Source organism: Hyla sarda, chromosome 10, assembly GCF_029499605.1.
Source record: "Hyla sarda isolate aHylSar1 chromosome 10, aHylSar1.hap1, whole genome shotgun sequence".
Lineage (NCBI taxonomy): Eukaryota > Metazoa > Chordata > Amphibia > Anura > Hylidae > Hyla > Hyla sarda.
Genome location: NC_079198.1, coordinates 107117552 through 107145416, shown reverse-complemented (window position 1 = coordinate 107145416; position 27865 = coordinate 107117552). Strand labels below are relative to the sequence as shown.

At 45.2% G+C, this 27865-nt stretch overlaps 2 protein-coding genes across 4 annotated transcripts in view; both read right to left on the bottom strand.

Annotated features, from left to right (window-relative positions):
• UBE2J2 (ubiquitin conjugating enzyme E2 J2) overlaps positions 1-14165 on the bottom strand; it is a 28035-nt gene extending 13870 nt beyond the window's left edge. Inside the window, exons 1-2 of one of the 3 annotated variants that reach the window (XM_056542105.1) lie at positions 14009-14165; positions 12343-12473 (exon numbers count right to left, since the gene is read on the bottom strand). In XM_056542105.1, coding sequence (XP_056398080.1) covers positions 12343-12473 — 131 coding nt within the window. In that variant the 5' untranslated portion in view covers positions 14009-14165. Of the gene's footprint in view, positions 1-12342; positions 12474-13842; positions 13973-13993 lie in introns of those variants that run through there. The other 2 variants (XM_056542106.1, XM_056542107.1) reach the window with 2 other exon arrangements.
• The window catches only part of LOC130293438 (uncharacterized), a 283661-nt gene that overhangs the window by 235837 nt on the left and 19959 nt on the right, over positions 1-27865 (bottom strand). The window lies entirely within an intron of this gene.

The window sequence follows — 27865 nt, the reverse complement described above, 5'->3', positions numbered from 1 at the left end:
GGAGAGTTAGTCTGGGTTTTTTCAATTCTGGCACAAAATCTGGCGCAGACAGAATTTCTGGCGCATTTCGACAGAATCTGGCGCACAACCCGACAAAACATGTCAGGTTTGCAATAGTAAATGAGGGCCATTGTCTTGAACTTTTCCTGTCAGACCAGTCATCACCGGTAACGTGGCATATATCAGTTAAAATTACTTAAAAATTGTAGGAATTAAAAAAAGCTCTTCTGCCAATTGAGCCAAACTTTGAAACCTTCAACCACAGCTGATGTTTTGCACACAGGAAGTGATCAGGGAAACGGTCGACCTCGACAAACCCATCAACTCAGGACACAGACGCCACCATCAGGTCCTATAAGCTACATGACTTTCAAAAAACACAGGAGGATACATAACGGCGATAGAAGGGCTCAATGACATGGCTGCGGTTCTCTAAGAAATGAGAGTCCGTCAGATGAGCCGAAGGGGAGAGGGGAAAAAAAAAAAAATACACAACACAAAAAACACAACATGTTTTTTCCTCTACTCATCTCTAGTACAATACAGGACACCCGACAGACCCATTTTAAAAAGGGGTTCTCCGGTGCGTAGACATCTTATCACCTATCCAAAGGATAGGGGATAAGATGCCTGATCGCGGGAGTCCCGCCGCTGGGGACCCCCGGGATCTTGCACACCACACCCTGTTTGTAATCAGTCCCCAGAACGTGTTCGCTCCGGATCGGATTACCGGCGACCACAGGGCCGATGGCGTGTGACGTCACGCCTCCGCTCCTCAATGCAAGCCTATGGGAGGGGGCGTGACAGCTATCACGCCCCCTCCCATAAGCTTGCATTGAGGGGCGGAGCGTGACGTCACATGGGGGCGGAGGAGTGACGTCACACGCCGTCGCACGCTCCGGGGACTGATTACAAACGGGGTGCGGCATGCAAGATCCCGGGTGTCTCCAGCTGCAGGACTCCCGCGATCAGGCATCTTATCCCCTATCCGTTGGATAGGGGATAAGATGTCTAAGCAACGGAGAACCCCTTTAAGTCAATGGGATCTGTCGGGACCCGGTGCGCCCATTGTGCCCCAACCCGTTTAGGGTCCATTTGGCGCAAAAAAGCAGAACGGACCCTGAAAGGGTCAGAGCACAATGGCTGTGTGAACTTAGCTTATGCTACATGACAGAGGTTACAGGTGTGTCAGAAAGAGTTCAACTTAACTAAGTAAAAATAGGGGTATTTTATCCAAACCCTGTATAGGCTGCAGATCATCACCGGTATAAGTCGGGAAATTACCAAAATGGTATTTAACATGTACAGAGACGTAGCTGCAGCGGTTACACATTTATATACGTGTTACATACCATTTTGGTAGTATTCCAACTTACTATACCATAGCATTGTCATATTTAGTCTTCCTCCTCCATAAGAAAACCAAACACCGCAGGTGTGAAGGGACTGGTGAGGACCGCCGCTGACGGTGAGAGGGGGCACTATAACCTCACAGGAGACAATAGTTAGCAGCTGTTTTCTGCTCTGATCATAAAATAAATACGTCCTGTGCACACATGGCCTTCTGGATTGTTTACGCCACGTGTTTTTCTATACACGCGTCTCGCTCAAAACAACAGACGGCCTTTTACTGCCAGACGGCATATTTACCTGAATGTTACACGAAGTCCTGGACACCATCCAAGCGGTCACATAAAAAGATATCCATAGGCAAATAGTCGTCTCCAATTCATCCCCTGGAGTTACCAAATTTGTTAGAAATGTAGTGTGTGCAAAACTCCATAACTGAAGGTCAGCGGTTCCAAACCAGGTTGCCACCAGCTGCTGCAAAACTACAACTCCCAGCATGCCCGGACAGCCGAAGGCTGTCCGGGCATGCTGGGAGTTGTAGTTTTGAAGCAGCTAGAGGCAACCTGGTTGGGAAACTCTATTGTAGATACTGCTTCCATGGGAGCTGCCATCCAGCTTTTCTAAAGTCCTGCTGTGTAGATCTACAAAGTCCTAAAGAAACTCTGAAACAAGGTCGCAACTATACTGATCACCACTCAGCTTTCCCAGCCAGAAAGAGCTCCAAGAAAGTGGTCGTCCAGTATTATAATTAGGCCAGTTTCTTCCAAAAACAGCACCACACCTGTCCACAGGTTGTGTGTAGTATTGCCGCATTTCTCGCGGGCGTCCACCATTAACCCCTCAGATGCCGGGATCAATACAGATCCCGGCATCTGCAGCAGTACGCGATTTCAATGAATGTTCGGATCGCCCGCAGCGCTGCTGCGGGGATCCGATCATTCAGAAAGCCGCACGGAGGTCCCCTCTCCTGCCTCTGTCCGGCTCCTGACGTCTTCTGCTCTGGTCTGAGATCGAGCAGACCAGAGCAGAAGATGACCGATAGAACAGATCAGTATTAGCAATCATGGTATTGCTATGAATAGTCCCCTATGGGGACTATTAAAGTGTAAAAAAAAAAAAAAGTTAAAAAATTTTAAAGTAAAAAAAAAAAATAAAAAGTGAAAAATCCCCTCCCCCAATAAAAAAGTAAAACGTCCGTCTTTCCTATTTTACCCCCAAAAAGCGTAAAAAAGAAATTTAATAGATGTATTTGGTATCGCCGCGTGCGTAAATGTCCGAACTATTAAAATAAAATGTTAATGATCCCGTACGGTGAACGGCGTGAACGTAAAAAAAAAAAGTCCAAAATTGCTACTTTTTTTTAATACATTTTATTAAAAAAAATATATATAAAAAAATGTATTAAAAGTTTTTTATATGCAAATGTGGTATAAAAAAAAAGTACAGATCATGGTGCAAAAAAATGAGCCCCCATACCGCCGCTTATACGGAAAAATTAAAAAGTTAGAGGTCATCAAAATAAAGGGATTATAAACGTACTAATTTGGTTAAAAAGTTTGATTTTTTTTAAGCGCAACAATAATATAAAAGTATATAATAATGGGTATCATTTTAATCGTATTGACCCTCAGAATAAAGAACACACGTAATTTTTACCATAAATTGTACAGCGCGAAAACGAAACCTTAAAAAATTAGCAAAATTGCGTTTTTCTTTTTAATTTCCCCACAAAAATAGTGTTTTTTTTGGTTGCGCCATACATTTTATGATATAATGAGTTATGTCATTACAAAGGACAACTGGTCGCGCAAAAAACAAGCCCTCATACTAGTCTGTGGATGAAAATATAAAAGAGTTATGATTTTTAGAAGGCGAGGAGGAAAAAATGAAAACGTAAAAATTCAATTGTCTGAGTCCTTAAGGCCAAAATGGGGTTAAAGGACTACTCCGGTGAAAACCTTTTTTTTTTTTTTTTTTTTTTATTTAATTTTTTTATTTATTTTTTTAAATCAACTGGTGCCAGAAAGTTAAACAGATTTGTAAATGACTTCTATTAAAAAAATCTTAATCCTTCCTGTATTTATTAGCTGCTGAATACTACAGCGGAAATTATTTTCTTTTTGAAACACACAGCTCTCTGCTGACATCTCTGTCCATTTTAGGAACTGTCCAGAACAGCATATGTTTGCTATGGGGATTTCCTTTTACTCTGGATAGTTCCTAAAATGGACAGAGATGTCAGCAGAGAGCACTGTGCTCATGATGTCAGCAGAGAGCTCTGTGTTTCAAATGGAAAATAATTTCCACTGTAGTATTCAGCAGCTAATAAGTACAGGAAGGATTAAGATTTTTTTATAGAAGTAATTTACAAATCTGTTTAACTTTCTAGCACCAGTTGATTTAAAAAAAAAAAAAAAAAAAAAAAAAAAAAAAAAAAAAAAAGGTTTTCACTGGAGTACCCCTTTAACCCCTTAAGGACGGAGCCCATTTTCACCTCTAGGACGAAGCCCTTTTTTGCAAATCTGACCACTGTCACTTTAAACATTAATAACTCTGGAATGCTTTTAGTTATCAATCTGATTCTGAGATTGTTTTTTCGTGACATATTCTACTTTAACTTAGTGGTAAAATTTTGTGGTAACTTGCATCCTTTCTTGGTGAAAAATTCCAAAATTTGATGAAAAAATTAAAAATTTTGCATTTTTCTAACTTTGAAGCTCTCTGCTTGTAAGGAAAATGGATATTCCAAATAATTTTTTTTTGGATTCACATATACAATATGTCTACTTTATGATTCATTATAAAATTGACATGTTTTTACTTTTGGAAGACACCAGAGGGCTTCAAAGTTCAGCAGCAATTTTCCAATTTTTCACAAAATTTTCAAACTCGCAATTTTTCAGGGACCAGTTCAGGTTTGAAGTGGATTTGAAGGGTCTTCATATTAGAAATACCCCATAAAAGACCCCATTATAAAAACTGCACCCCCCAAAGTATTCAAAATGACATTCAGTCAGCGTTTTAACCCTTTAGGTGTTTCACAGGAAAAGCAGCAAAGTGAAGGAGAAAATTCTAAATCTTCATTTTTTACACTTGCATGTTCTTGTAGACCCAATTTTTGAATTTTTACAAGGGGTAAAAGGAGAAAATGTATACTTATATTTGTAGCCCAATTTCTCTCGAGTAAGCACATACCTCATATGTCTATGTAAAGTGTTCAGCGGGCGCAGTAGAGGGCTCAGAAGCGAAGGAGCGACAAGGGGATTTTAGAGAGTACGTTTTTCTGAAATGGTTTTTGGGGGGCATGTCACCTTCAGGAAGCCCCTATGGTGCCAGAACAGCAAAAAAAAAACACATGGCATACCATTTTGGAAACTAGACCCCTTGAGGAATGTAACAAGGGATAAAGTGAGCCTTAATACCCCACAGGTGTTTCACGACTTTTGCATATGTAAAAAAAAAAAAAAAAAAAAAAAAATTGCACTAAAATGTGGGTTTCCCCCCAAATTTCAAATTTTTGCAAGGGTTAATAGCAGAAAAGACCCCCCAAAATTTGTAACCCCATCTCTTCTGAGTATGGAGGTACCCCATAAGTGGACCTGAAGTGCACTACGGGCGAACTACAATGCTCAGAAGGGAAGGCGTCATATTTGGCTTTTTGAGAGCAAATTTTGCTCGGGGGGCATGTCGCATTTAGGAAGCCCCTATGGTGCCAGAACAGCAAAATAACCCCCACATGGCATACCATTTTGGAAACTAGACCCCTCACAGAATGTAATGAGGGGTACAGTGAGCATTTACCCCCCACTGGTGTCTGACAGATCTTTGGAACAGTGGGCTGTGCAAAATTTTTCATTTTCACGGACCACTGTTCCAAAGATCCGTCAGACACCTGTGGGGTGTAAATTCTCACTGCACCCCTCATTACATTCCGTGAGGGGTGTAGTTTTCAAAATGGGGTCACATTTTTTTTTTTTTTTTGCGTTTGTCAGAACCGCTGTAACAATCAGCCACCTCTGTGCAAATCACCTCAAATGTACATGGCGCACTCTCCCTTCTGGGCCTTGTTGTGCGCCCCCAGAGCACTTTGCGCCCACATATGGGGTATCTCCGTACTCGGGAGAAATTGTGTTACAAATTTTGGGGGGCGTTTTTCCCTTTTACCTCTTGTGAAAATGAAAAGTATAGGGCAACACCAGCATGTTAGTGTAAAAATTTTTTTTTTTTTACACTAACATGCTGGTGTAGACCCCAACTGTTCCTTTTCATAAGGGGTAAAAGGAGAAAAAGCCCCCCAAAATTTGTTAGGCAATTTCTCCCGAGTACGGAGATACCCCATATGTGGCCTTATTCTGTTGCCTTGAAATACGACAGGGCTCCAAAGTGAGAGCGCCATGTGCATTTGAGGCCTGAATTAGGGACTTGCATAGGGGTGGACATAGGGGTATTCTACGCCAGTGATTCCCAAACAGGGTGCCTCCAGCTGTTGCTAAACTCCCAGCATGCTTGGACAGTCAATAGCTGTCCAGAAATGCTGGGAGTTTTTGTTTTGCAACAGCTGGAGGCTCCATCTTAGAAACACTGCCGTACAATACGTTTTTCATTTTTATTGGAGAAGGGGGGTGGGGGGGGGCAGTGTACATGTGTATATGTAGTGTTTTACTCTTTATTTTATGTTAGTGTAGTGTAGTGTTTTTAGGTTACATTCACACTGGCGGCAGATTACACTGAGTCTCCCGCTAGGAGTTTGAGCTGCGGCGGTAAATTTGCCGCATCTCAAATTTGCAGCGGGGAACTCGCTGTAATCTGCCACCAGTGTGAATGTAGCCTGTACATTCACACGGGAGGGGGGTCAAAACTACAACTCCCAGCATGCAATGACAGACCATGCATGCTGGGAGTTGTAGTATTGCAACAGCTGGAGGCACACTGGCTGGAAAACCTTGAGTTAAGTTCTATGACCTAACTCAGTATTTTCCAACCAGTGTGCCTCCAGCTGTTGCAAAACTGCAACTCCCAGCATGTACTGATTGCGGAAGGGCATGCTGGGAGATGTAGTTATGCAATGGCTGGAGGCACGCAAGTACAACTCCCAGCATGCCAAGACAGCCTTATGCTGTTCCTGAATGCTGGGAGTTGTAGTTTTGCAAGATTTAGAGGGGTTCAAGTTGTAAATCACTGTCCAGTGGTCTCAAAACTGTGGCCCTCCAGATGTTGCAAAACTACAACTCTCAGCATGCCCAGCCAGCAAACTGCTGTCTGGGCATGCTGAGAGTTGTAGTTTTGCAACATCTGGAGGGCTACAGTTTGAGACCACTTAGTGATCTACAACCTGAACCCCTCTAAATATTGCAAAACTACAAGTCCCAGCATGCCCACACAGCAAACAGCTGTCTGGGCATGCTGGGAGTTGTAGTTTTGCAACATCTGGAGGGCCACGGTTTAGAGACCACTGTAAACTGTGGCCCTCCGGATGTTGCTAGGCAACAACTCACCTAGCAGGACCCGGAAGCCGCCGCACGTGGGGGATCCCCGCATGGAGGATCGCGATCCGGGATCCAGGTAGGGACCTTCGGCGCCGACCCTCCCTGGACGGTTCCCCCGTTTTGCCCGGACACCGATAGGTGGGCAAAGCGGGGGAACCGAACTTTAACCCCCCCTCCCCCGGTCTGCTATCGGTCGGTCGCTCGGCCGACCAATAGCAGGGATAGGAGGGGTGGCACCCCTGCCACCAAACTCCTATCCCTTTAGGGGGATCTAGGGTGTCTCGGACACCTACGATCCCCCTTATTTTCCGGGTCACCGGGTCACCAGTGACCCGTATGACCCGGAATCGCGCAGATCGCAGGTCTGAATTGACCTGCGATTTGCGCGCATCGCGGTCATGGGGGGGTCTCAGGACCCCCCTCGGCGATGTGCCGGGATGCCTGCTGTTAGATAACAGCAGTCATCCCGGCCCGATCACCGCTACCGGTGACGCGGCGCTCCCGGAACCCCGCGACGTACATGTACGTCGCCGCGCGCCAAGTGACACTTCGTGGCGCCGTACATGTACGTCGCTCGTCGTGAAGGGGTTAATGAACACAGTATCATGACCATTGTAAAGATTTACTGAGGAATCTGGAGAAAAAGTCAATTCCGATGACATATAGTAGCAGAACATCCAGCTCCGCAGGAAATCATGTGCTTGTGTTTTCCAGACTTTTACTGCCCCCAAATGACTGATCTGTAGCTATACAAAAAGAAGATGATCTTTCCAGTAATCTACTAAACCTTTGCTGGGTAGGATCTTTTATAGGGCAGTTCTTGTTCTGACAAGCTAATCTAGCGTTTCCCAACCAGTGTGTCTCCAGCTGCTGCAAAAAACCACAGCTCCCAGCATACCTGGGAACTGGAAGTTGTAGTTTTTTGCAACAGCTGGAGGCACACTGATTGGGAAACGCTGGACTAGTGCGATTAAATATTACCTGGTCATTCATAACGACATGTAATGCTTTGTTTTTCTGATAGCGGCCACGTGTATCCGCGGTGTGTGTGTGGTATTGCAGCGACATTCACTAAAATGAAGCGGGCTAAAGCCGCAATACAACACACAACCTGTGGACAGGTGTGGCACCGATTTCGGAAGAAATCGGCCATATTTTAATCCAGGACGACCTCTTGCTTGGAAACCCTTCTGGCTAAGAAGGCGAGTGGGATCAGTATAGCTGCCACCTTGTTTCAGTGTTTCTTATGATTAGGTAGATCTGTACAACAGAACTTTAGAAAAGCTGGGTGGCAACACCCATGAAAGCCAGGGTGCCTCTAGCTGATGCAAAACTACAACTCCCAGCATGACCGGACAGCCGAAGGCTGTCCGGGCATGCTGGGAGTTGTAGATTTGCAACTGCTGGAGGCACACTAATCAGGAAACGCTAGACTAGCTTATCAGAGCAGGTACTACTCTACCCAGCAAAGGTTTAGTAGATAACCAGGGGTGTCCTCTAGAAGCAGGATTCTCCATTTTGTATAACTAGAGATCAGTCAATTGGGGATAGTGAAATTCGGGAACACACAAGCACACGATTTCCTGTAAAGCTGAATGTTTTGCTATTATCTGTCACCGGAATTGACTTCTCCTCCAGATTCCTCAGTAAATCTGAAAAAAAAGTGCACTGGATATTGGTTGTACAATGGTCATAGTATTGTGATCGGTAAAGGGGTTATCCAGGAATAGATGAAAAAAATAAAATAAAAGCTATATTTCTTCCAAAAAGAGCACCACCCCTGTCCTTAGGTTGTGTGTGGTATTACAACTTGGCTCCATTCACTTTAATGGAACTAAAGCTGTAATACCACAAATAACCTGATGATGGGTTTTTTAATCCCCCCAAAAAAAGGCTGGTATTCTGTATGTGTGAATGTACCCTAAAGTGGTTATCACCTGACCACAGGATAGGGAATGATTACATGATAAGTGACAGTCTGACCACTTGGACCCCTACTGATCATGAGAATGGAAGTAATTTGTCCAGCAAGTGAATGAAGCGGCAGCTCGCATGCCTGTCCCATGTTCTATTCACTCTCTATAGGACTTACAGTTATTGCCAAATGTAGCGCTTGACAACGTTCAGAAGCCCCATAGAGAATGAATGGAGTGGTGGCGGAGCATGGGTGATACTGGTCCATTCACTTGGGGGACAACTGACCTCCATTCTCATGAGCGGCGGGGTCATCCCTACCAATCAATTCCAGCTATCCTGTGAATAAGACTTTTAGGGTTCCCCTACAGGATCACTAGAACAATGTTTTCCCCAACCTGTAGCCCTCTAGCAGTGGCAAAACGACAACTCCCATCATGCCCTGACAGCCAGCAGGATGGGAGGTGTGGTTGTTCAACAGCTAGAAAAAAACAGATAGAGGAACACTGTCCTAGAGTATAGATCTAGATGATCGGTCTAATCAAACTGTGTACCAATCTTTTCCACAGCTCCTGTTGATGTATATAGATTATGTACACAAATATACTTATTATAGAAACAAATAGAGAATGTGTCGGCAGATAAGAACCATTTGGCCCATCTATTCTGCCCAATAATCTGAATAGTCCCTAGTCCTATCTTATATGAAGGATAGCCTTATAATTATCCCATGTATGCTTAAACTCCTTCACTGTATTTGCAGCGACCACTTCTGCAGGAAGGCTATTCCATGCATCCACTACTCTCTCAGTAAAGTAATACTTCCTGATATTACTGCAGAAACCTTTCACCTCTAATATAAAACTATGTCCTCTTGTGGAAGTTTGTCTTCTTTTAAATATCTTCTCCTTTACTGTGTTCATTCCCTTTATGTATTTAAAAGTCTCTATCATATCCCCTCTGTCTCTTCTTTCTTCCAAGCTATACATGTTAAAGGGGTACTCCAGTGGATTTTTTATTTTTTTAAATCAACTGGTGCCAGAAAGTTAAACAGATTTGTAAATTACTTCTATTAAAAAATCTTAATCCTTCCAGTACTTATTAGCTGCTGAATACTACAGAGGAAATTCTTTTCTTTTTGGATTTCTTTTCTGACTGACCACAGTGCTCTCTGCTGACACCTCTGTCCTAGTCAGGAGCTGTCCAGAGTAGGAGAAAATCCCCATAGCAAACATATGCTCCTCTGGACAGTTCCTAAAATGGACAGAGATGTCAGCAGAGAGCACTGTGGACAGGGAGAAAAGAAATCCAAAAGAAAAGAATTTCCTCTGTAGTATTTAGCAGCTAATAAGTACTGGAAGGATTAAGATTTTTTTTAATAGAAGTAATTTACAAATCTGATAAACTTGTTCGCACCAGTTGATTTCAAATTTTTTGTTTTTCCATCGGAGTACCCCTTTAAGGTTCTTTAACCTTTCCTGGTAAGTTTTATCCTGCAATCCATGTGTACTAGTTTAGTATCTTCTCTGAACTCTCTCTACACCTCCAAAATGGACAGAAGCAACACTAGCATTGTAACTATCAAAAAAAAATAATTATAATAATTTATACGAACAGGATTGAGACACTTCTACTTTCACTTCTTTTTATAAAGCTGCCCCGAAGATTGTTCTGTCCTTAAAGGAATAGTGTCTGACCTACAGAAAGTCCCTCGGCAGAATCATGAACTGATGATAAAGTGGGACTAATAGTACTGCAAGGAGCCAACCTGATCAGACCTGACAGATACCATAGAGTCAGTGCCAATCTTTTCTCTGATATGAGATAGCAAGAGACTGGCATCTCCTATACACATTACAAAAAATAAAAATAAAAATAAAAAAAATTAATGAATTTAAAGTTAAACCACAGATTTCGGAAGGACCAGCTAACTTTCTAGTGCAGGGTTTCCCAATCTGTATTCCTCTAGCTGTTGCAAAACTACAACTCCTAGCATGCCCGGACAGCCGTTGGCTGTCCGGGCATGCTGGGAGTTGTAGTTTTGCAACAACTATAGGCACACTGGTTAGGAAACACCGCACTAGTGTGCATGGAGGGCCCCTCCAAACCAACCGACTGCCAGCCTTGCTGGATTTCAACCGCTCAACCTTTTAGTTCTCCGTCTGGTAATGGCTTACTCCTCCTTCATTTTTTTATTTCTGAACACCCGGCCGAGTTAAGGGGTCCTCCACTGGAAAACAATTTTCTTTTAAATCAACTGGTGCCAGAAAGTTAAACAGATTTGTAAATTACTTCTAGTAAAAAATTCCAATCCTTCCAGTACTTATCAGCTGCTGTATAATACAGAGGAAGTTCTTTTCTTTTTGAATTTTCTTTCTGCCCAACCACAGTGCTCTCTGCTGACACCTCTGTCTGTTTTAGGAACTGTCCAGAGAAGGAGAAAATCCCCATAGTAGTGCTGGGCAGTATGACCAAAGATGTATATCGCTGTATTTTTCTAAATTATGGCGGTTTCACGTTATTTAACTGTATTTTTTTGGTGTGGGGGGGGGGGGGGGGGGTCCTCAGTATAGTGTCAGGTGGTCAGGGTCCACACCATGGTACCTGGGGTCTCGGTCAGGCTGCCTGGTAATGCCGCTCCTCACAGTCAGTTCAGCTCGGACTACACTTCCCAGAGACACTGTGCAGCCGGACATTTCTCTACGTCATCACGCATTGGAGTTGGTTGCTATGGAAATGGTATTGCGGTATGTGAAAAATTAATATCGTAAAGAAAAAACACACCGTTATTCGGTATGAACCAGTATAGCACCCAGCACTACCCCATAGCAAACCTCTCTTGCTCCAGACAGTTCCTGACATGGACAGAGGTGTCAGCAGAGAGCACTGTGGTCAGACAGAAAGAAAATTCAAAATGAAAAGAACTTCCTGTGGAGCATACAGCAGCTCATAAGTAGTGGAAGGATTGGGATTTTTTTTTAATAGAAGTAATTTACAAATCTGTTTAACTTTCTGGCACCAGTTATGTTTTCCAGTGGAGTATCCCTTTAAGCACTCCACGTGTATTGAGGGATCAGGAGAGACGTTGTTTGCAGAATGAAAGTTCCGCCAACGGCAATCTCCATAGGGGGGAAACATTTTTTTTTTTATATCAACTGGTGCCAGTAAATTATACAGATTTGTAAATTGCTTCTATGTAAAAATCTTAATCCTTCCAGTACTTATCAGCTGCTGTATGCTCCAGAGGAAGTTGTGTGGTTCTTTCCAGTCTGACTACAGTGCTCTCTGCATGTCAGGAACTGTCCAGAGAAACCATTAGCGAACCTCTCCTGCTCTGGACAGTTCCTGGCCCAGACATGTGGCAGCAGAGAGCACTGTGGTCAGACTGGAAAGCACTACACAACTTCCTCTATAGTATACAGCATTTCGTAAGTACTGGAAGGATTAAGATTTTTTATATAGAAGTAATTTACAAATCTGTATAACTTTCTGGCACCAGTTGATATGAAAACATTTTTTCCTCCGGAGTACCCCTTTAAGATATGACTATGCGATTTTAAGGACTTTTAGTTGTTGAAGGATTGTTACTCACCATTCCAAAATATTGGAAGGAAGGGGTTCAGCGCAGATGTAAGGCACTGGGTCTTTTTTGATCCTTAAATAATCCTGCTTTAGCCTTTGGGTTGCAGTGGTTGGTGCTCTCTTGTTACTGTTGCTGCTCATCTATATGAAAACAAGAATACAATGAATACACACGCACATATATCAAGTGAATAAAAGTCATATATAGATGTCATATGTAATGTCCAGGTAATGCACACACACAAAGCATTGCTTATGTCCACAAACATCTCCTGTTCACTCCATTTAGGGTACAACTGTGCGGTAACTTTATAGATATATAAAAACCTTTAGGTGGCACAGAGCAGTGAGTACAATAAAGATACAGCAATTAAGCTGGCGTATGGAGTCAAGTGACAGTCACTATTATTGTGCAATCTCAATATGACGGATATGTTGTTATACTGTGACTGTCATGTGACCAAAAGTCGAGAAGTATGGTAATATTTATTTACTCAGAACATCTAGAGGTCCCGGTATGTAAAATTGGCCTCATTGTCATCTCTATGGAGTTGCAGTCAATGGAGACCTTTAGTGGCACTTACACCGACGGCTGTAGCGCCCCCCCCCCCCCACCCACCCCACGATCTCCTGTACGGGGCCCCCGGCTTGTGACTGTGCCAGGGAAAGTTGTAGTCTAAACCCATAGTGGCACATGAGACAGATGTCAATGTTCAGTGCTGGCAAAAGCAGTGCCAGTCTACCTGGGATCCGATTACTGGGACTGCCCAAGATCGCGAGTTTAGTTAATAAGTGGCGAGTCGCACATGTGCTTCCGCAACAGAAATTAAGTAGGTTTTGGTGGGCATTTGCTGCTGTCGTTGTAGAAGAAAACAGGGAGGGGGGGAGAAATTTAATCAAAACCTGTGCAGGGGAAACTTTGACCCAGTCAGTATTGAAAAATTAAAGAGGCGATCTGATCAGTTGCTATGGGCACAACTTTTCCTCTGCACAGGTTAATAAATCTCCCCCAATGTATATGGAATCCACAGTTGCGGATTGGCTGCAGAACTGCCCATTTTTTGACTTTCCCATTGAAGTCGATGGGGGGAAAAAAAATCCACACTCAGGGTATATTCACACAGGAGATTTTTTTTATACCAAATGCCCACCTAGAAAATGTTCCGGAGACTTTCCACAGACAGCGAGCACCGGCAGAATACGCTGGCACTAGGACCGCTCAAAAATAAATAGTCTCTATAGAAGACAATGCATTTCCAAGCTGATTCCTCAGCCATGTCCCCTAAAGGAAACACACTAACGCATTAGGCCAGTGCTCTACGACCTGTTGCAAAACTACAACTCCCATGATGCCCTGACAGCCTTCGGCTGTCAGGGCATCATGGGAGTTGTAGTTTTGCAACAGCTGGGGCAGGATGATCTAGATAGTGCCAGTATATATGACAGCCACCTCCTGTACTCATAGTATATATGGTATATACATGCAGTATACAAGATCCTAGTCACCTACATATAACAAACACCAGTGGCTGTCGTCTCCTCCTCCTCCAGGGCCTGGCCAGACATTAGTCCAGCAGGCCGGTACTCCCGCCCCCTACAGGCCATTCTCCCTTCACTTCCTCCTCCATGCCCGAGGCTCCGTAGTCACACACAGCCACTACCTGCTGTCTCCTCACCTCTCAGCCCGGGGTCAGCGCACTCCTCTCTTCTCTTTCTCCTCCTGTCTATTTCCTCCCCCGCTTCCAATATGGCCGCTCCGGGCACTAGAACTTCCGCTTCCGGTTTTCCGAGCGCTGGGTGAACACCGTCAGCTCAGAGGGAAGCGCTGGTTGCTATGGCAATTGTCTACGTACGCAGGGCTGCGAGTTTCATAACAGCTCAGCGCAGCGGCGTGATGACGTCACGTCTAGGGCTCGGCGACCTGAGGCTTTTTAGCAGCTGTTGCAAAGCCACAACTCCCAGCAGGCTGTCAGGGCATGCTGAGAGTTGTACTTTTGCAACAGCGGAAAGCAATACGTTGGGGAACGTTACCTTAGAAATGTGTTTTCCAACCAGTGTGCCTTAACTGTTGCAAAACTACAACTCCCAGCATGCCCGGACAGCCATTGGTTTGGGAACATTAACTTAGAACAGCGTTTCCCAACCAATGTGTCTCCAGCTGTTGCAAAACTACAACTCCCAGCATGCCCGGACAGCTATAAGTCGGGGAACATTACCTTAAAACAATGTTTCCAACCAGTGTGTCTCCAGCTGTTGCAAAACTACAACTCCCAGCATGCACAGACAGCCATTGGTTTGGGAACATTACCTTAGAACAGTGTTTCCCAACCAGTGTGCCTCCAGCTGTTGCAAAACTACAACTCCCAGCATGCCCAGACAGCCATAGGTTGGGGCAGGGGCAGACTGACAACACTCAGGGCCCCCGGACCAAAAAAAGCAAGGGCCCCCTGCGATGCTCCTCCGATTGTCACATTTCTTTGATGCCCCTATTCTACCTAAATCCCTCCACCACCTCTACACACAAAATAAACTAAAATTCATATCTATAAGAAGCACTTTAACATAGGTAAAATAATTTCTGTATACTCTATAAGTGATTATAAACAGTGCCCATATAGCAGTAGATACCAGCTGTACAGAGATCTGTATACAATATAAGTAATTATATACAGGACCATAAGGCGGTAGATATCAGCTGTACACAGGATCTGTATATCAACATTTAGGGACTCACAATTAAATTTTTTCTGATCAGCAGCGTCCTCTTTCCTTTTATTCTACGTCCGGATCAGACCACCATGTCGATCTCTTAACATCTACAGGACAAACATGTCAGACTCTACATTTTTCCAGTGCCCTCCCTTCATCCAAACAATCTACCCATCTATAGGCCGACAAACTGTAATAATGCCCTCCTTGGTGTCCTGCACAGTAAAAGGGCAGGTAGTTAGCCAGGTAAATAGGTAACTAGGTAGGTAGATCAGGAAGCCAGATATATAGGTAGGTGACTAGCCAGGAAGGTAGGTAGGTGGCTAGCTAGGTAGTTAAACAAACAACAAAAAACGTGGTCTCAAATGGCTGGAGGTGCTCAACCTCAAATGCGGTTGTGCATTTATACTGGGGGGCAGATCCTGCCCTTGTAGTCCGTTGCTAGGGGCGATCCCCAGCATAAAACTGCATACAATGGAGGATGCCTGCAGCGGACTACAAGTGCCACAATAGAATCCTACACCAGATAGACGGTGTGGATGTGTAACAATTAGAATAATACAATACAGGAATGTGGGTGCACTACTGTGGTAGATGTATACAATGACATTGGCTATCCCTCAACACTGATGTTAAAATTGAGACATTCGCCAGTATATCCCCATATGAAGGACATACCAGAGCCCGCACACCAACGCCAAGGTTTCTCAAATGGCACGGGACCTAACGCTAAACCTACCTGTGTGTGATAAGCAAAACAGTGGCCAGTTGGCAATTACGGCAGCATTAGGCCGACTCACAGCCTCCTCCCAGGTACCCTCCAGCGTGGCTAAGCACACATACATATTTGATACTTGGAGGTGTGTAAACTCCATATGTAATGCGCCTTGAATATCTTCAAGGCAGCATTAAGGTAGCACCTGTGAGGCCATGCACCTATATTAGCCAACTCAGGTGGGGCTTGCAGCCTGCCTCCCTCCTCCCATTGTATGTGTGCTTAGCCACGCTGGAGGGTACCTGGGAGGATGCTGTGAGTTGGCCTAATGCTGCCGTAATTGCCCACCGGCCCCTGTTTTGCTTATCACGCACAGGTAGGTTTAGCGTTAGGTCCCGTGCCATTTGAGAAACCTTGGCGTTGGTGTGCGGGCTCTGGTATGTCCTTGTGGTGTCCCGGTACCGCATCTTATACGGTATCTATGTATGTGTGGGTCCCCATAGCCAGAGTCCCTAGGACGTAGGGATCCCTGTTGTGTAGCCTACCCCTTGTCGCCTCTATTCCATCTAATAGCCTAGTAATCTATGTAAGGGTGATGTAAATATAGTAATATATGTAAATAAATGGTTAATTACCGGTTCCATAGCATTGCAGAACCTGCAGGTCACGTGACTAGGTAAACTCTATGGTATTCTGCTTAAGGACCTTTGGATGCCCTGTGACGTATGCAATCCCATTACTCTGTGTAATGGTGAATGACAGATGTTCGGACCAATCGGATTCACCCCTCCCCCTGCCCATATAAGGGAGTGGCGGCCATGTTTTCTTTCTCTTGTTCCTGGGCTGTCAAACGAGAAGGATCTGCGCAGCAACTATCGCAGTGAGTTAGGCCCGAGCCTTGCGGCAACGGCTGAGTGATTCAGAATCGAGAGCGTATCAATCCCCAGACACTCTGCAGCATCACCGGACCTAATATAACCCCTAAATCCGGACGGATCTGCAAATACCTACCCTAAATTCAGAGACTCTCTAAATAGCTCAAGGTCCGCAACAACTGTCAGTCACTGAGCGATATAAGGACTGTTTGTATGAGACTGTTACTGTGCCTTGGATGTATCGCAAGTACTTAAGTAAAGTTGTTCAAGTTCAATCTCCTTGTGGACCTTCAGTCATTTCATGCACCTATCGTTACTGTGAAGGGTGGCGATAGGCCGGAGCATTACCTCAGCATACCAGCCCTCAGCCTGGCGTCACGAACTATAGGGTTAACATTAACCCCTCATTTACCGATACCATACCACCACTACCATACACCCCCCCCCCCCCCCCCCCCCCCCCAAGGGCTACCACATCCTTCATATAAGGATACACTGGCAAATGTCTCAATTTTAACATCAGTGTTGAGGGATAGCCAATGCCACTGTATACATCTACCACAGTAGTGCACCCACGTTCCTGTATTGTATTATTCTAATTGTTACACATCCACACCGTCTATCTGGTGTAGGATTCTATTGTGGCACTTGTAGTCCGCTGCAGGCATCCTTCATTGTATTAATTTTTATGCTGGGGATCGCCCCTAGCAACGGACTACAAGGGCAGGATCTGCTCCCCCAGTATAAATGCACAACCGCATTTGGAGTTGAGCACCTCCAGCCATTTGAGACCACGTTTTTTGTTGTTTGTTTACCTACCTAGCTAGCCACCTACCTACCTTCCTGGCTAGTCACCTACCTATATATCTGGCTTCCTGGTCTACCTACCTAGTTACCTATTTACCTGGCTACCTACCTACTTGCCCTTTTACTGTGCAGGACACCAAGGGGGCATTATTACAGTTTGTGGGCCTATAGATGGAAAGATTGTGTAGAGGAGGGGAGGGCACTGGAAAAATGCAGAGTCTGACATGTTTTTCCTGCAGATGTTAAGAGATCTACATGGCGGTCTTATCCGGACGGAGAAGAAAAGTAAAGAGGACGCCGCCGATTAGAAAAGACTTTATTGTGAGTCCCAAAATGTAACTGTAATCAGCTGTTATCTACCGTCATATGGTCCTGTATATAATCACTTATACAGATCCTTTATAGTATACTGGTCTGTGTATAGTGGTTTTATTAAGTACAGTATGGCGGTATTATCCAGTTATTGTGTGGTGGTATATATTTACTCCTTGTATACCAGTATTATTGGTCATGGAAATTTACCTACGTTAAAGTGTTTCTTACATATATTTTAGTTTATTGTGTGTGGGGGATTTGGGTGGAATAGGGGCGTGGCAGAAGATTGAGGAGCTGCAGAGACTAGCAGGGGCCCTTGCCTTTTTTTGGTCCAAGGGCCCCGAGTGTTGTCAGTCCGCCCCTGGGGGGAGGGGAGGGAGGGGATTTAATTAAGGGGGGGTGTAATTAAAGGGGGGGGGAGGGGGTGTAATTAAGGGGGGGTTCAGGTGGGGTGGGGGTCCCAAACAAAGGGTCCACCCTGGGTGCCAAATGCTCTAGGTACGCCCCTGGGTCCACGGGACTGTGCACCCTTCATGGGGCTCATGCGAGTGTTCCAGTTCACCCGGGACAACATGGACTCTGTAATGGTGGGGCTGATGGTAACCACCATTTGAACCGCAGTAGCTTGCACCACTGGGGGAACAATGGTTGGTGCCTGTTGGGCCGGCCAAACCTTCTCTGCGGGAATAGGCCGAGGCACTTCAGTTGGTGCCCGCTGGTTAGGCCAAATCTCCTCGACCACAGGAGTAGGCTTTGGCACATTCACAGACGACTGTGGTAGATACTTTGGTGCCATGACAGGCACATGTAGACCTCCTGCTCCTGGACGGTACCACTGACTTTAGGCGGCCGCAACCCAAAGGGATCGGCGTCCCAATTGTCCGATGTGAAGTAGGCAAACGGAATCTGGGTTGGATTCTTCGGACGGGTCACCGCAGCCGCCCATTCTCCCCTCAAGCTCTGTATAGGAGTACACTCCACGATCCCCCTGCTCTCTAGAGAATGCATGGACGGGGCAAGATAGTCTCTCTGCACTGCCCGAAGATTGACCAGGATGGTCCCTCCATGATGACAGTCCATGAGGGTGCCAAACCCCTTTGTCGGATTGTTCACCATCATAGCAAGGTGGCATTCCAGGGGTGGCTCTCCCTCTCGGGGATGTTCCAATTTTCTAATGTACAGGGCCTCTAATGCTTTGGTGTCCTGTTGCTGCGCCTGTCGCACCTAATATGGCAGCAGTTTCGGCCCATATCTTTCCACTCTCTGTGCCCTCAGTCCCTCTACGATCTCGGCCACCTGAGCCTCTCTTCTAGCCCTCTCGGACTGGGCTGGAAGGACTAAGGGATGGGCTCATCCAGGCTCATCCCCAAACAACCACTTAGGTAATGGTGGTGACTGGGACGGGGTGACAGACTTCTGGGCCTGGGGGTGTTTGCTCTGGGCTAGGGGTAGAGAACGCGGCCTCAGCCGGGGTAATCACTTCTGACTCCTTGGTCTGAATTTCGGCTCCGGACTCCCAGGTCCGGTGGTGAGGGGACAGCCTCACCGGTGATGATGCACTAGAAGATGCTGGCCTTCCCTCCTCCGGGGTTGGTGGCCAATCTCCATCATCCTCGGGCAGCGGGATATGGTAGCAAGCCTCTTCGGCCCCAATGGAGATCCCCTGTATATGATCGGCCAGCTCATGAAACATTCGTGCCGTCCTGCCATGCTTCTCCTATTACTGACTTCCTGCATACTGAGAGGTTCTGGCGGCGCGCTGCTCCTTTTATGCAGGGCTTTGGGAAAATGGCCACCGGCCGGAAGTGCGACAGCGTTGTTGCTCTGACTTCCGCTCCCCCCAGGAACAAGGGGCGGATCTTCACAGTTCCACTTCGGCACCGATACAACAACATGGTTTCCACGCCCAGGTGCGGGACGCTGACCAGCGCGAGACATTTTTGTGCACTTCTCTGTCCATATCTAACCCTTGCAGGTACAGGCAATACATGGCAATGTAACATAGTTTCTGAACTGATCTTGCGCATGGTTTTCACGACTTCCATACTGTTCCAAATAGCAGGAAACAAACTTTCCTTCATCTCCCCCTCTATTTCTCAAGGGCTTTGGGTAAAACACATTTCATAGACAAAGTCCCATACACTTTTTGCTCAGACTTAAATCGAATCGGCATGCGTTTTTGCAGACAATATCGGACACAGTTCAGACTAGGGGGGAGGACTTGGGGCATTAGGCTCACACCTGTATCCTGTTTGTGACTCCAAAAGTTGTGGTAGTGGGGTGTGTGGTGCAGGGCAGATGGCATTAACCCCTTGTATTCATGATGCCAGGGTGTGGTTTAGCCTATAACAAACCCAAGGTATACCGCTGTATCTAGGCATTCCTGGGCTAGGATCGGGGGCAATAAAGACTCCGACGCCAAGTTACGGACAATGGTGGCTTTACTGAGGGTAGACAGTTTGTAAAGTCTATACAGTTAAGCCAGGGCCCAAGGAGGTGACCCGTGATGCAGAGACCTTAAGGGCTTGCTGGGACTTGTAGTAGGACTGGATAATTGAATACAGACCATGCTGACTTGACAGATGACAGGGACTGACTTGACTTGACTCATAAAGCTGTGACTTTAGCTTACTTGACTTGATGGTGGCTGCAGGACTGGACTTTGAGGTCTCCAACAATCTGGACACACACATTAGGCACGACTGATCTGGACCACAGCTTAGCAGAAGAGTATTGCTCAAAGAGAAAGAAGCTAGCTACACCCAGGGCTTATATGAGGGAGACTATCAGGGAGCCTATAGGTCACTCTTGGGATCACCTGGTCACTGGTACCTCCTGGATAAAAATCACATGACATATTACATGGTATAACTCTTAAAGCAACATTACATTTTAAAACACTTTACATGGTAAAACACATTTACAATGGGGAAACAAGTACAGGGGGGTCGTGGGGACACAGAAGGAGGCTGCCTGACAGGACAGCAGGAGCACGAGGTAACAACTCCCATACTGGGCAACCACACACCCATCTTGGCAGATCCAGACTACAGTCAGCCGTTCCGGCTATATACTGATGCCAGTTTTGAAGGTCTGGGAGCTGTCCTGTCCCAAGTTCAAGAGGGACAAGAGAGTGATTGCCTACACCAGTCGTAACCTGCGAGGAGCAGAGAAGAATTATGTTAATTACAGCTCGTTCAAATTGGAACTTCTTGCCCTGGTGTGGGCTGCGACAGAAAAATTCTAAGATTATTTGGCTGCCACGCCATTTACTGTCTACACGGATAATAAAACGTTGGCTCACCTGAACACTGCCAAGTTGGGTGGCATTGAACAGCGATGGGCTTCAAGATTAGCTGATTACAGCTTCACCATCAAGTACAGAAGCGGCAAGTCAAACGTCAATGCCGATGTACTGTCTCGGATGACCCCTGGCGAGGAGCCATCTGTCGAAGACGTGTGGGAAGACGAGGAGATGCCCCCATTTTATAAGCGGTTTGTGAACCATAATGTTGTGACTGCCCTCATGGACGGTAAACCCAGGTCCGAGAAGGTTAACCCTTTAAGGACTCAGCTCATTTGGGCCTTAAAGGGGTACTCCGGCGCTAAGACATCTTATCCCCTATCCAAAGGATAGCGGATAAGATGCCTGCCCGCGGGGGTCCCGCCGCTGGGGACCCCCGTGATCTTCCACGCCGCACCCCGTTAGCATCAGCCCCCGACACGTGCTCGCTCCGGGTCTGATTACTAGCGATCACAGGGACGGAGCATAGTGACGTCACGGCTCCGCCCCCGTGTGATGTCACACTCCGCCCCCTCAATGCAAGCCAACGGAGGGGGCGTGACAGCTGTCCGTTGGCTTGCATTGAGGGGCGGGGCGTGACGTCACACGGGGCGGAGCCGTGACGTCACTATGCTCCGTCCCTGTGATCGCTAGTAATCAGACCCGGAGCGAGCATGCTCCGGGGGCTGATGCTAACAGGGTGCGGCGTGGAAGATCACGGGGGTCCCCAGTGGCGGGACCCCCGCGGTCAGGCATCTTATCCCCTATCCTTTGGATAGGGGATAATATGTCTTAGCGCCAGAGTACCCCTTTAAGAACTAAGACAATTTTATTTTTAAGTTTTCGTCTTTTCCTCCTCGCCTTCAAAAAATCATAACTCTTTTATATTTTCATCCACAGACTAGTATGAGAGCTTGTTTTTGCACGACCAGTTGTCCTTTGTAATGCTATCACTCATTTTACCATAAAATGTATGGCGCAACCAAAAAAAATGCTATTTGTGTGGGGAAATTAAAAAGAAAACCGCAATTTTGCTAATTTTGGAAGGTTTCGTTTTCACTCTGTACAATTTACAGTAAAAATAACATGTGTTCTTTATTCTTTGGGTCAATACGATTAAAATGATACCCATTATAACATACTTTTTTATTACTGTTGCGGTAAAATAAATCACAAACTTTTTAACCAAATTAGTACGTTTAAAATCTCCCTATTTTGAAGACCTATAACTTTTTCATTTTTCCGTATAAGTGGCGTTATGAGGGCTAATTTTTTGCACCATGATCTGTACTTTTTATTGATACCATATTTGCTTATATAAAACTTTCAATCCATTTTTAATAAAAAAAAAATTTGGAATAAAATGTTATAAAAAAGCAGTTATTTTGGACTATTTTTTTTTACGTTCACGCCGTTCACCGTACGGTATCATTAATCTTTTATTTTAATAGTTCAGATATTTACACACGTGGTGATACCAAATATGTATGTAAAATATTTTTTTAACACTTTTGGGGGTGAAATAGGGAAAATGGGACAATTTACGTTTTTATTGGGGGAGGGGGTTTTTCAAAAAAATTTTACTTCATTTTTTTAACTTTAATTTTTACACTTTAATAGTCCCCATAGGGGACTATTTATAGCAATCATTCGATTGCTAGTACTGTTCAGTGCTATGTATAGGACATAGCACTGATCAGTGTTATCAGTCATCTTCTGCTCTGGTCTGCGGGAAGGCAGATCAGAGCAGAAGACGCCGGGAAGGCAGCACTGCGGGCGATCCGATCATCCATTTTAATGACCACGATGCTGCAGATGCCGTGATCTGTATTGATCACGGCATCTGAGGGGTTAATGGCGGGTCCCTGGCTGCGATCAGCAGCCGGGACCTGACGCACATGATCCGGGCATCGCTCCGATGCTCGCGGTTATGCTTAGGACGTAAATGTACGTCCTGGTGCATTAAGTACCAGCTCACCAGGACGTACATGCATCCTTAAGGAGTTAAAGAAGACCTGTACACCTGTAAGAGTGTCCAAGATGAAAGTCGAGTTATGGGGGATCTTCTGGCGAAAAAGGTACCAACCCGTCTAAGGAGGGCCCATCGTGACTACGAGTTGAAACGTCTGTAGCGACAGAGGAAGTGACTGTTTGTGCACATAGGACTGTTGTACCAAAATTCTTTGGATCTGGTCTCTAGTGATTGACTAAATCAGATTCTGGTTACCCGAAGAGATGCGGCGATGGTCCTTAACGCATATCATGACCAGTTGGGACACTTTGGAGTCCACAAGATCGAAGCCACTGTCAGGCGCAGATTCTATTGTATTGGAATGCGGAGCGACATTGAGAAATGGTGCAGTGAATGTGCTGTCTGTAACGTCACCAAGAATGTGCGCAAAGATGCTAGAGCACCCCTCCACTCCATCCAAAGTGACAGACCCAATCAGTTGGTCGCGTTAGACCATGTGAAGTTGTCTCCTACCTGGTCCGGGTATACCTATGCTCTCACCATGGTGGATCATTACTCCAAGTGGGTTGTCGTGGTACCTGTCAAAGATCTCACAGCCAAAACAACTGCCCAGATGTTCTACTCTAAATGGGTGAAAACCCTTGGATGTCCTGAGTCTGTCCTAACTGACCGTGGAACGGCCTTTGAGGCCCAACTCTTCCAACTATGTCAATTCCACAATTGCAAGAATGTCCAAACCACCGCCTATCACCCTCAGGGGCATGGGCTCTGTGAGCGCATTAACCAATTCTTTATCCATATGCTGCGAGCAGCCTCTGTGTCAAGACAAGAAAAATGGCCCAGGCTATTATGCTATTGCCTGAGTTACTGGAGATGTACAACAATACAGTACACTGCTCCACTGGGTACACCCCCTTTTATTTGATGATGGGACAATACAGGCAACTGCCTAAAGACCAGATGTTCAGGTTACAGGCTCCAATCAAAATTCTCCCCAAGCATCCCTCAAGTGGGTCTCTGACCATCAGAGTAGGACTCAAGAGGCCAAAGAGATCGTCAGTAAGAAAATGAGCTACGGAAGTTCCCGAGAATCAACAAATTAGATTCCATCTGGGAGACAGAACCCTACACGGTGACAGCTATACCCTATCCTGAATCTGATGTGTATGAAGTTCAGAAGCCAGGAAATGAGCCACAAGTTTTCCACCACAATCACATCAAGATCTGCCTGAAGAAAGATCTACCAGTATTTCCTCCACTGCCTATGTTCCTGGCGAAGGGATCCATCCATGGATTTCCCTATGTTCTCTCCCAATCAGCCAGCGTTTATCTGTCTGCCTCCAGCACCGGGATTGGTCCAGCCAGCGTTAGACAACACACCAGTTCCTGCTCTATCACCGTTGGCTCCTGCTTATGTGCCTGCCCCCGGAGTGCCAGCAATATTTCCGGTTTCTCCAGTCCAAGTACCAGCGGTCCCGATTCCAACAACTCCTGAACCAATTCCTGCTGCAGTGTTTACCGACGAAGAGCCTACTGAAGTTCCAGAAGTTCTGTCAATTCTTAGCTACCCAGAGGTGGTGTTGCTCAGATCACAAAGGTCCACACAGGGACAAATACCAGCAAGGTATAGAGACTAAAAATACCTCTGTGGAAAAGTTATCAGTCTACAGTATACTAATTTCTAGTCACTGTAGAATAAGAAATTCTAGCTCAAGTCATGTACAGATAGTCAGTGATGTACATAGCATGTATGTATCTAAAATAGTCAAATGTCATATAATAAGTTAGGACTGTAGCTAATCAATCTAAACATTCAGTCCATAATAGTCATATAATGTCTGTCTAATTGTTTTCCTGTCCATCGTGCACAGGGTGCTCTTGTGGCCAGAGAGTCCTCCTGGAGGTGTAAGTAACACATACAGTGACAGAGCTACTGTGTATATAGGTAACATTCTAATGTGTTGTCACAATGTAAAGGAAAATGTGTATTTACTTGTATAATGTTATGGGCAGAAGTAGCTATAGCCCAAGGGCCCCATTAGCAAAGGCATTCGGGTAGAAAGCCTCCGGCAGCCCGATCCGAATTCATCCTTATTCTCTAGAAAGCAGTTACGAGTCCAAAAATTCTCATATGTGTACATATTATTGTCCCAGTTATTAATACCCTCACAAAATGCAGCATGTATGGATGTTAAGAGCAATGCCACATGGACTCTTCACCAGGTTATTTGTTCATGAGCCCTGTGAAGGACATTTGTGTTATGCCCCAGGAGCTGTTTGTTGCTATCACCAGGCCTCAGTGGCCACTTCATGTTCGTCTGCCTTCCAGGACTGGGCACCGAGGACGGCTGTTGTTAAGAAGGGGAGTTTGTGGTGGCCCAGTACAGGAGTTGACCTATGGGACCCCTCCAGAGTCTCCCCCATATAAACACTGGGAGGAGCTAGCTAGTTAGTTCTATGCATGCTGAGGAACAGTGAAGACCTAGAGAGAGTGTCTGGTGTCCTGAGGAGACCCAAGGCCCACCACGCAGTCACGCTTCCATTAATCCAGTGCCCCACAGGTGAACGTCAAAACCTGGTAAGCTACATGCAGGGTGAAGTCTGTCTATTCAAGTCAGTCAAGATCAGTTGGTACCAAGTCAGCATGGGCCTGCAGTAAATTGTCCAAATCCACTATAAGTCCCAGCGAGCCCTGAGATCTCTGAAGTCACTGGTCACCTCCTTGAGCCTGGCTAAGCTGTTAAGACTGTTACACATGTCCAACTCAGTAAAGCTGCCGTTGTTCCGTAACTTGGTATCAGAGTCATTATTTGCCCTGTGCCTAGCCCAGGATCCAGAGGTAAACCTTCGGGTGGGGAAGAGGTTAAACAACGCCCTGGCATCACCAACACAAGGTGTCACCATAAGGTGATTTTAGTATGTACCTGCCAGACAGTAATGGACATGCTAAGAAAGGATCTGCATTTGTCTTGGGGCTAAATGGCTAAATCATGAGATTACCATAACACTGTGGCTAGCTTTTTGTGAACTGGTATTTCCTGTTTGAGTTTTCTTTTTTGCCTACAAATCCCATAATTCCTTTTTCCTCCCTCCCACACATCAGCCACCCCACCCATTGAAACATAAATGAGCTTCAACCATTCAAAAGACCTGTGATTTTCAATCAGCATGCCTACAGCTGTTGTATTTGTTGCAGATTAATGTCTCTCCCACCAAGCGATCCCTCCACCCATTGAAGCAGACAGGCTCCCTGTCATCAGCTCTGCCAACCACACTATCCCGCCCGGTGAGATTGAACCGAAGTGCATAATAAATGTACGGTGCTGCAGTGCACAGTGCCGTTCATTTACGGCATGACTATGAAGTGAGAGCAGGAACTCCTGCACTCACTTCATAGTAGTTTCGCAAAGTAACCTCAGAAGCCAGAGTTTTCCAACCAGGGTGCCTTCAGCTGTTGTAAAACTACAACTCTCAGCATGCCCTGACCGCCAAAGGCTGTTTGGGCATGCTGGGAGTTGTAGTTTTGCAACAACAGGAGCCACAAAACTATAACTCCCAGCATGCCCGTACAGCCAAAGGCTGTATGGGCATGCTGGGAGTTGTAGTTTTGCAACAGCTGGAGACTCCATGGTTGGAAAACACTGACTTACACTAAATGTCTTAACTTTTAGAAAAAAAAATATATATTGTAGAAATCTCACTCATTACCATAAATCATCTTGTACAGATTAACATTAGGGTAGGGTCACACGTAACGGATCCACAACGTATCTTACTGTGTGCTGCTCGCAACAGATTGCTGCTGCAAGCAGGACACCTGGGAAAACAGCTGGAGGCACACTATAGGGTTGGGTCATCGGCAGATCCGCAGCATAAAATATGCTGCTGATCTGTTATGTGTGACCCTATATTAGTACATTTTAATAGTTCGAACATCAATGCATGCGGCAACACTACATATATTCATGTTTATTTTTTTATATAATTTTATTTAACCCCTTAAGGACCACAGTTTTTTCATTTTTGAACTTTAGGTTTTTCCTCCTCAACTTTTAATAATTTCAATTTTTCACCTACAGACTTGTTTTTGCGCCACCAATTGTACTTCTACGCAGAGCACTTTATCTTTATTCTGTAGGTCCATATGATTAAGATGATGCCCTACTTATATAGGTTTGATTTTGTTTTACTTCTGTTAAAAAATTATAACTTTATGCACAAAAATTAGTAGGTTAAAAAATGTCCTTCCCTGACCCCTATAACTATTTATTTTTTCATATACAGGAATGTTTGAGGGGTAATTTTTTTGCACTATGGTCTATAGTTTTTATTGGTACCATTCTTGTTTTCTTGGGACTTTTTGATAGTTTTTTATACATTCTTTTTAGGTTATACAAATTGACCAAAAACACACAATTTTTTTTACGTTTACACCATTGACCGTAAAGTTTAATTAACATAAAACTTTAATAGTTCGGACATGTACACATGCGGCGATTCCACATATGTTATCTTTAATTATGTAAACATATTTTTTACATGGAATTTGGGAAAAGGGGGGGTGATTTTAACTTTTAATATGGAAGGGGTTAATGGGTGTTTTTTTTTTTTTAAACTTGACTTTTAGGAGGAATCATCAGATAACACATGCTGGTCAATGTAGGTTCATAGAACTACATTGATCTGTGTGCTCTGTGCTCGAACCAGGCTCTGTCAATCACAGAGCCACGGACCGAACTACAGGAGAGGTAAGCCTTCTGGTTACCTCAGCAGTGGATCGCCCTCCCGCAATCACGCTGCAGGGGGGGAGATCCACTCCAATGGACCACCAGGGACTGTTTAAAGGTCCCTTTGGAT